This window comes from Vicia villosa, linkage group LG7 (assembly GCF_029867415.1).
Source record: "Vicia villosa cultivar HV-30 ecotype Madison, WI linkage group LG7, Vvil1.0, whole genome shotgun sequence".
In the NCBI taxonomy this organism is placed as follows: Eukaryota; Viridiplantae; Streptophyta; class Magnoliopsida; order Fabales; family Fabaceae; genus Vicia; species Vicia villosa.
The window spans coordinates 98,987,043-98,997,480 of NC_081186.1; the positions used below are offsets into that span (position 1 = coordinate 98,987,043).

Genomic DNA, 10,438 nt, shown 5'->3' on the forward strand with positions numbered 1-10,438 from the left:
ATTTGTGATTTATGATTTATGATTCAAGTTTTTTTTTGAAAAATGACAAAAATAAGAATTAATTTTTTTGAAAAAAATAAAATAGATGGACGAAAATTGCACATAAAAATTAAAAAAGAACTAAAATAGTAATTTTTAAAATAGAGATCAAAATTAAGAAAAAGATAAAATAAGTGAACTAAAAGTTAAGTTGCAATCAAGACTTAATTTTTTTTTTTTAAAAAAATTGCATGGAGAGATACTATTAAAGTATATTACAAAGTTACCCTCTCGAAAGTAACATTGTAAACGTGGCCATAGTTTAATATATTTTTTATATATCCATCCTTGACATTGTGTCTATAAATACCCTTCACGTTGGTCACATAAAATGCAAGTCCTTCAAATTGTGTTGTTGTCTAGAAACAAATATAATATGGCTGTTAACTTCCTTTTGTTTGTGTTCTTTTTTGCTAGTCAGTTTATTGCTGGATTTAACACTGAGCTACCACCTTCTAACTATGAAAATACTATCACCATTCTCAGTATTGATGGTGGTGGTATTAGAGGAATTATTCCAGCAGTAATTCTTAACCACTTGGAAAAGGCTCTTCAGGTCAATAATATACATTATTTGCATGCTACTATTCATGCCACCAATTTTATAACTATGAGAAAAATGAGATAATGGAATATAAATGATACTAAATTCATGACATCAATTTTATACTATCAATTGTAGATTAATTATCATCTTTTGCATGCTACTATTCATGCAACCATTCTCTTTTTCTTTCTTTGTCCAAAACTTATTATCATATTTTGAGGAATATATAGATCCTCTAAACTTATATGGTTTTTGAGTTTTATATTATTTTTGCATGCAGGTTAAGGATAAAGAAGCTTCACTTGCAAAATATTTTGATGTGATATCAGGGACTAGTACTGGAGGACTTGTAACTGCTTTGCTCACTACTCCTCACCCAAATGACCCTACTCGTCCTCTATTTACTACTGAACAAGTTATCAACTTCTACCATCAATATGGTCCTTCAATATTCAACCAAACTAGGTATAATTAAAATTTATACATGATCAACCTTATACAATTCTTCTAAGAGGATTCATACTCAATATCATCAAGTTATAAGAATGAGAATTTTCTATCATAAAAACTGTGAATAACGGTATCGGTATGAGCACCTTTTGATATTATTTTGTCGCAGCCGTTTCCGTGGTAACGGACACTCTAAATATAAGACAGGGACTTTTCTTTACTTTATCCAGAAATCAATTTTAAGATGGTCCAATCCATGATCCAGTAGTTGATTTTCAGGCACCAATATATATTAAAGTCATTAAAAATTATTACATACACTTTATTACCTATAGTAAAAAATATCAAATTATTGAGTCGTATATATGATTGAACAATATTATAACATTATATATGTATACAGTGGTTGGGATGCTACATACCCTGGTACAAAGTATGATGGAAAGTTCTTACATAATTTAGCAAGTGAGTTATTGAAAGATACAAGACTCAGTGACACTTTAACCAATGTTGTTATCCCAACTTTTGATATCAAGAAATTTCATCCTGTTACATTCTCAAGTTTTAAGGTACTTAGCATATACTATACTATAATCTTTTTTGTTTTATTGAATCATTGATATTTAAATAACTGACTTTGGTTATATGTTTATATAAAGTTGAACGCAGTTTCAAGCTTAGATGCAAAACTGTCAGATATATGCATTGGAACATCAGCTGCACCAACTTATCTACCTCCATATCACTTTGAAAATGATGGTGCTGAATTCAACTTGGTTGATGGAGGTGTTGCTGCATGTAATCCGGTAATTTTTGCGAAATTTTAAAAACTAGTCCCTATAAAATTTACAAATCGGTCCCTATATATTCTGATTTTGCAAACTGGTCCTTATTTTTCATGTACAGGCTATGGCTGCTGTGAGTGAAGTGATGAAACAGAAGGGAGCGAGGCGTACAAAAATCTTGTTGTTGTCTATAGGATGTGGAACTAAAGAGTTTACAGGTTTTGATGCTGATGTTGCAACTCATTTCTCAGCTGCGTTCTGGGCAACATCTGGTCTCGCTGTTGGTGCTTATGATACTGCTTCTAAAGATATGACTGAATATTACCTTGATAATGTCCTCCCAAACATCCACTCTTCTCGCAACTACCTCAGAATTCAGGTATAATATACACTAGTGTCTTTTACTGTCTTTTAGAGCGTACCAAACAGGCTACCGCACAGACAGTATATTTGTTTTTTCATGGTTAAATTGCGGATAACTTACACAATATCTCCAAAAATTTGAGACGGCCCTAATAGTATATTATTGTGCAGGAATATAAGTTGGATCCATCGATGGAAGCCATGGATAATGCTACAATAGCTAACATTGAAAATCTTGCAAAGGTAGGGGAAAGCCTTCTGAAGAAACCAGTGTTGAAAATGAATGTGGATACCTATGAGCCAGAGGAAAAAACAAACCAAGGTACAAATGCTAAGGCTCTTGAGAAGTTTGCAGAGACTTTATACAAAATTCAGCAGTCTCGTCAAAAGAAGAATATGATTGAAAAGTTTATGGGACGACCACTTCTTAAAAATATCCCAAACCCTTTTGCTACTGCAAGCTAGGCATGAGGAGTGTAATGGAATAAATGCAAAGTTCATATGCTTGTATTAACATAAGCTCTAGTTTATGGATTATTGGACAAGTTTATAGGCTTGTTTGATAAAAAATATGTGTCCATGAGCATGATGTAACTTAAGCATATCAATAAATTAGTAAAGTGTGGGTCGTGTGTTTCGTTGTTTAATTGACTCTCTTGTGTTTTTTATTTTATTAAATCGAAGTTAAGTCATTCCATTGTTCAATATAGACAATATGTATTAAAACATTTGTGAAGAAATGTGAACTAGCTAAAGATGTAATTCGGGGCATCATAATAGCCAAAGAAATTAAACTTAACAACGGGCAAAACTTGACTAATGTCCAAGTCTCGAATAAGAGAGAGGTGTATTTTTCCAAATCTTAATTATAAAAAAGTGTGTTGAAGCAATTATGGGGAGACATCTATTAGTGCACGCTTAACACAAGAAAAGAAAAAAAAGATTAAGACGGTGAATAAGTTTACGAGTGTCATTATCCTGTGTCTTAGAGATAAAATTTTAAGGAAAGTTATATCAGGGAGAAGACTGCAGCTTCTATATGGGCAAAACTTGAATCATTGTAAATGATCAAGTCTTTCCCTCATAATTTTTGTTTTTTTTAATAGGCAAAATATTATTAAAGGGAGTATAAGAGATACTCCACTCGATAGAAACAACGGAAAGCCCCTACTTCCTAAAACATAGGAGAGGTAGAGTATTCCAAACAGAGAAATTACAACCATCCGCTAATTTACAATCGTCAAAATTAACATCAACCCCCTTAAAGATGACGGCATTATACATCAACCAAATACTCCACACCGTGGCAAGCCAAATCACCGCTACTTGAATCCTCCTCATCTTACAATTCACCTTCTCAATATGGAAGAAGAAGCTCTTCATTCTGATATTGATAACTCTAACTTACTTACTATCTAATTGTACACCTTCAACCAAATATTTGTCGCGAAACTGCAGCTCCCGAACAGGTGAAAAATTGATTCGTCCTCCAAGCCACAAAATACACAGCTCCCGTCCGTAACCACCCCCTTTTAGCAAGCTGATCTTTTGTTGGCATTATATTTAAAATATATCGCCAACCAAACAACGAGATATTCGAATGGTATATAACAAATCTAAAGTGGAACAAGTTGATATCACAAGATCATTGTTGATTTGGAAAATATTAAGGTAAAATTGATAAAGAGGACAAGGTTATACTCTTGTTAAACTCATTAATTACTCAAATCCTTTAAGCATTTCAAAGATGTCATTCTTAATGGTAACTAATACACTATTAATTTTGATGAAGTCTGGCGGATGCACTACTAAAAAAACAACTTTTTACCACGGTTGGGAAAAGAATTTTATCACGGTTGGAGGTCCGTGGTAACAAAAGGTGAGATAGTAAGTGATTTCTTTTCCACAACATGCTAATAGACGTGGTAAAAACAGAATAGCGCACAACATTTCACCATAGTTGTAAAATTGTAGGAAAAAGTGGAATGGTCCTGGGTTAGATATCCATTGACAATATTTTGGCATTTTAAAATGGTGCATCAACATTTCACCATGGTTATAGCTTCTAACTGATGTGATATATACAACTGAGTTTATTAGAACTTATGTGGAATGTTTGTTTCACCAATCGCTTACTAGACCTATAACCTTTCAATTTTTCTTTGTTCAAGAACCAGAATTAGGTGTATGTTGATGGTGAAGAATCCTGAACGGGTGATTTTGATCTCCGATACGACGGTGCGGGGGTGAACCTGCAAGGTTAGCACTCCAACACCTAATGATTCCAGTTGAATTTCTTGAATGTTAATGTTGCTTTCAGGAATTGGATTTTATACCATGTTTCACTTTTCAAAATTGATTAATACTCACTTGTGATTGATAATACACTTAATTGTGAATTGTGCGTGTAATTGCTATCTCGTTGAGGTTTAAACGTGTAATTCGTGTTTTGAAATTCACCTAATGCATGCATGCTTGTAATTGCTTGATTGTGAAACTTTATTGTCGCCCGCGTTTGTGCGCGTTTGACTTGATTTTTCGTGTGCTTCCGTTACTTGGTGCAATGCTGTCCCGTAAGGTCCATAACATGAAATTTATGCTTCAAAGTTCATATAATGTTTGTATGGGCGTATGTGCTCATTAGTAGATGTTTGCTATCGAACTTGTGCGTTTTTGGATTGATTTCTTATTCGTTTTATCTCTTTGCACCGATGCTGCCTCGTTTCTAAACGTGTGCTTAATTGCGATTCAATTATGTTAGTATGTTTGTGTTACTGTTGTGTTATTATTTGTATGACTCTTAGACACTTTGTGGTCGTTTATACGACACTTTTTCATGTTGCACACACGGCTGCCCCGTTCGAGAAGTCACACTTAGGCTTGGTTTTAATTGTTAATTTTGATTTTTCCCAACCTTGTATTACCATTCTATTGATGTTGTGCGAGTTTCACTCGATTCCATGACGGTGCTTTCGCCGCACATTTTATTCGCATGTTGCTGCCCCCGTGCTTATTCATACGCTTCCGATGCATGTTTCTTATTCCTTTTTCATGATTCACTCTTATTTTGATTTGCGATATGATCATGCAACTCCAGTTGCGATTTCTTGTTGTTGCTAATATGTGTGCTAGCTTGTGCAAGGAACTTTGAGGACGATTTCAAGGGTGCCGTAAGACCTTATAGAAGGCAACAATGTTAAGTCCTCTTTGGTAGGCAAGCGGAAAGGGTTCGCAATCAACCCCTGCCACGTTTCATCGAGTTTGTTCAGTTAGTGCGTGTTACACGTCGTTGCTTTTGAACTCGTCCCCGGATCTTTGTCTTGAGTCGCAAGTGGAGAAGGATCTTGCAGTCAGATTCCCATGTTTTGTCAAGCTCGCGTCGACCAAACATTGATGCTCTGTGTACGCACACACAGTTTACAGAGTCTTCCCCCGCATGATAGCTTTGATTGCCTCGGTTGATATGACCCTATGGCTAAAAGCTCCCCTTTTATTTTCTTTTGCTTGTTTGCCTCGGTTGATATGACCCCTTGGCTAAAGCACCCCCCAGTCCTCAGGTCACTACTTCGATAGTTGGTTGCTTCTCGAGCCGCGCTCGATTGTATGTTATTGCTTTTGTGTTGCTTTCTTTCGTTAGGATTGCTAGATTCCCCTTTTGCATGCCAACTTAGGTAGATATTTCCCCTTCGCATTAGGATTCATTTTCATGCATGTTTAAAACACAAACCAAATTCTTTCTTTTTCTTTTGCCTCACGGCGCTTAAGAGCATATTATTTCCTTTCTACCTCTCTGGCATAAGTCTCCAAAGGTCGGGTTGTCGTAGGATGCGAATGCAATTGCTCACCTAAAAAACACAAACAAACTAAAACTAGGTAGCCGAGCTACGGTAACTCTGATTCCTCAAAAAGGATACGTAGGCAGCAGGGTAGGGCATGTGCGAGTACAACTCTTTCTTTCCCTACATTTTGCATGCATTCAAGTTCTTAGCTTTAGACATAGACTTTCACACCCATAGATTAGACAACAAGCGTGGATCCCATCGTGTACGATGGACGTGAGGGGTGCTAACACCTTTCCCTCGAGTAACCGACTCCCTTACATGTTTCCTGGTTCACTTCGACCGTTTCCCCCAGGTTTATTTTGTGTTTCCTTTCCATCTCTTGGGATAAATAGACACGGATGACAACTCTATTTCCTGCGCTACTTTCGCGTTTGTACTTGGATGAAAATTCCGGGAGCGACAGCTACGAACTGGTCTTCTTCCCCGATTCATCATTTCTTGAATATCTTGATAAGATGTTTAAAACATTATTTACAGTTTCTCACATACGACACCAATGTCTTTCATGTGAAAAAGTTTCTTCATGGAATCACAACGTACTAGATGTCCTTCATTCGTCTTTGGATCGTTACTATGAGAGAAAAAATGGGGTAATGCACGCCTGTAATTGATAAATCCTTTAATAAAAGCATGCTTGTAAAGTTTATAACACTTTTTTTTATCCGTGAAACTTATATATCACAGCAACCCTACAATAGTCCTCCGTGTGATATGCAGTCAATTAGTAGCAAGTTGGATAGTGGCTATTGCCCACCATATCTTGATTAAAAACCACACAAACATAATCCCCAAATAACTAACCACAAGCACACAACACCTACCTAAATTAACTAAAAGAGATAAAAAGTATGCGTGGGAGATTGATGGATTCTATCCAAAAGCAGCAAGAATTAATACACGTGAGTCATATGATATATGTGGCAACCTTTTTTTTCAATCATAATCATAAAGCTAAATAGAAGCATGCATTTTTCAATGCCTACCTTTTTTTCTTTTCAAAATTACTCTTTTTATTCAAAATCTCTATTATTAAAATAAACTACACTACTTTTATTGGAGTATTCTATAAAGGTTTCATGAATTGATTAATTTTAGTCGTATGTGTATATGATTAATTTTAATTTTTCATATTTTAAGACGCATCATGGTATTAATTAAATATTAATTATATGAAAAAGAAATACTTAATATATTTAGTAATTTGAAAAAAGACTTTTATTTAGAAACATTTTTTTATTTGACCTAATTTTAAAATTAGAAACTTCAAATCATTTTTTATTTGTAATATTTTTATAAAAAGAAATCTGCTATTAGAAAAATAATACATTGACATAGACAATATAATGTGAGATTAACTATTTTTGGTTAATATCACGTTAAATATCTATATAATGTTTGCTTTTAAAAATAATTGTTTTATTTATTTTTAGTTTTTAAAATTTGATTTGATATTAATTATATTTTGTCCATATTATTTTTAACTATTTATTACATTAAGAAATGTGTGAAATAATAAAATATATTTACAATTAATTAAAAAAATAACAAATATACAATTTGGTGACTCATAGCTATTGTGGCCCTTATTGAAAACCACACAACATAATCCCCAAATAACTAACGAAAGGCACACACCACTTTTCTTTGTCATCTTATACTTTTTTAAATGTAGGGTTGAAAATGAATCGAGCTAGTTGAACTCGCTTCACTCATTAAAAATTGGTCGAGTTCGAGTTTATGACGAATTTCTTTTTCAGCTCAAACTCGAATTGTTATGAATTGGCCGAGTTTGAGTTCGAGTTCGAGTTCATCACGAACTTTTTTCAACTAAAATTTGACTTGTTAGAAGTTCACGAATATCCTGGTTGTTCAACTCGTTAGGTTTATCTTGTTAGGTTCAACTCGCTTATTTCACGGACTTAAAAGTAATTTATATATATATATATATATATATATATATATATATATATATATATATATATATATATATATATATATATATATATATATATATATGGTTCGTGATTTTTTTTAAGGTGAATGTTAGTTGTTCTTGGCCGGATTGGTATGTCGATCCGAGACCTTTTCTCAGGTGAGGTGGTGGATTTAGTTGGCCGGTTGTATCTGGGTGGAGTCTTTGTGCCCTCTTTTTTGTTATTGTACTTTTTGGGTTAAGCAACTCTAATACTTTTTAATATATCCCTTTGATTATCAATATATATATATATATATATATATATATATATATATATGACATTTAAAATTAATATTTTTTAAAATAAAAAAATATAAAAATATAAAAATAAAATAAAAGTTATAAGATTGAAATTAATACGATGTTAACTTTATTTGTATAATTACTTGTAGAAATATTTTACTTACTTAAGAATATAAATTATCAATTAAACTCATTAGATTAAAATAAAATATGATACTAAGATTTAGAGCAAATCTTTAAACCTACTCTTAAAGACAATATAATTTATCTCATATATAATCGAATTGACTCATGAACCTAACGAGTCGAACTATATATAGTTCAAGTTCAGCTTATTTAGTTTACGAACTTAATTTTTAACTCATACTCAGCTCATTTAGTTCATAAACCTAATTCAACGATTTAATTTTCGAATCGAGTTTCGAACTATTTTTGAGTTAGTTTAGTTCATTGTCAGCCCTATTTAAATGTATGATAAACACCTAAATTACACTTTTCATTTTAAGTTTCACTTTAAATTTTTTTCCTTTTCATTTTTATTTCTCTTAAATTCTGAATATTTAATTTGGACTTTTAGTTTTTTTACTCTATTTAATTAATCTTTTCAAATATAAATATTGTACACTTTGACTGCATAAGTTATTTGGTCTTAGGTTAATGTTTAATGTTTACAATTTAAATATCTAAGATTTACAAATTAAAAGATTAAATTGAAAAGAAAAAAAAACTAAATGAACATATTGTCTAACCTTTGTTATTGAGAAAACATGAGAATCAAAGTAAAATTTAAAAATTATATGAGACTAAAAATATAATTCAAACATAATAAAATTAGGATTTGATTTGTATGCAACGAGGAGTGTTGGTGTCGATACATCTTGCCATCACAATTTTCTATTATTGATAGTTAGAATCATCTCGATAGCAACTCCTTTCTAACTAGTGATCATACTTGGAGAGTAAGGTCCCCTTTGTAAAGTGATTGAACTTAATTACGCTCCATGCAGTTTCTATTTTTATTTTTATTTTTATTTTTTGAGAGAGAGAGAATGCAGTTTCTATTTTTACTAACGTGATCTTAGATATCCTCATTGGATAAGTAATGCTCGGTAGCAAATAGCAATACTCACTCCAAGATACAAATACAGGCCTATTTACATATAACTATGGACGCAGATGCTCCCACTAAACTTATCTTTCAAAAGATTTTATATGTGCATATATTAACATTTACACCTAAGATTTATTCTTTGAACTAGGACAAATTAATAATCATTTTATTACGAATATGAAGTCTAGATAACACATAATTGAGAGTTAGTTTTTTATTTTCAAAGTTAGTGATTTATAAACATCAATATTTATTTATATATTATATATATATATATATATAAATATTGTCGTCAAATGATGAACTCCGAATCAAATTATTACGTCCATTTAACTTAACTAGCGCTTATCAATTGAGTTTCTCCATCCACCTCAATTGTGATTTAATTTTTAAATTATCAATAATAATAATAATTAATAACTTAAAGACATTTTTGCTTTAAATATTTACAACAACCAAATGTAAAGTTATATGAGAGATAAATAATTTATAAGTTGTTTATATATACAAAGAAAATTTTATGTCATTAAAAAGTTTATTTCATAAAAATAAAGAAAACTTTATGTCATTAAATTTATTTCTTTTTACTTTAAAAATGGTGTTATATTTTATTGGCATATGCATGAGTTTGTCCTCACTATTTAGTTGTTTTGGATTTGTTTGTGCTTAAATATGTGGTGGAATCTATCATATTTTAAATATGTGCTTCTAAAAACTTAATCAATAATAGTGTTAGTTTTTTGAGATGGCCTCGGATGTGAGTTCTAGGCATGTGTTAGATTTTGTTCTATCCAAAAGCTTTGAGATTTTTTTCATAAGCAAAGACTGAATATAAGGATTACAGGGATACTCAATCCAAAAACAAGAAGCGACATAAAAAAAATTACAACAAAGCCGCACGAATGCAAGTCAAATGATCTACTAACCAAAGCAACCAATTATAACAAGGGTCCCCTATAGTCCTTGAATGAAACCAGTATCAAGCTAAAGATTTAACCATCTCAACGATTTCCCGGACTTCTTTGAGACCACCCTTAAAGAGGGTATCGTTCCGCACTAGCCAAATCGCTCAACCCAGAGCAA

General features: G+C 32.2%; 1 protein-coding gene across 1 annotated transcript; it reads left to right on the top strand.

Moving 5' to 3' along the window:
• Window positions 1-371: 371 nt before the first annotated feature.
• LOC131617975 (patatin-1-Kuras 2-like) lies at window positions 372-2,831 on the top strand. Its single transcript, XM_058889245.1, has 6 exons — window positions 372-595; window positions 867-1,051; window positions 1,440-1,605; window positions 1,696-1,842; window positions 1,943-2,200; window positions 2,356-2,831. The coding sequence occupies exons 1-6, from the start codon at window positions 416-418 to the stop codon at window positions 2,647-2,649; spliced, it is 1,230 nt and encodes a 409-aa protein (XP_058745228.1). The 5' UTR covers window positions 372-415; the 3' UTR covers window positions 2,650-2,831.
• Window positions 2,832-10,438: the final 7,607 nt, after the last annotated feature.

Excerpts from the sequence above, each read along its gene's own strand:
- LOC131617975 (XM_058889245.1), top strand. The coding sequence starts at position 416 with ATGGCTGTTAACTTCCTTTTGTTTGTGTTCTTTTTTGCTAGTCAGTTT. Across the intron at positions 596-866 it reads ACTTGGAAAAGGCTCTTCAG|GTTAAGGATAAAGAAGCTTC; the intron begins GTCAATAATATA and ends TTTTGCATGCAG. Across the intron at positions 1,052-1,439 it reads TCAATATTCAACCAAACTAG|TGGTTGGGATGCTACATACC; the intron begins GTATAATTAAAA and ends ATATGTATACAG.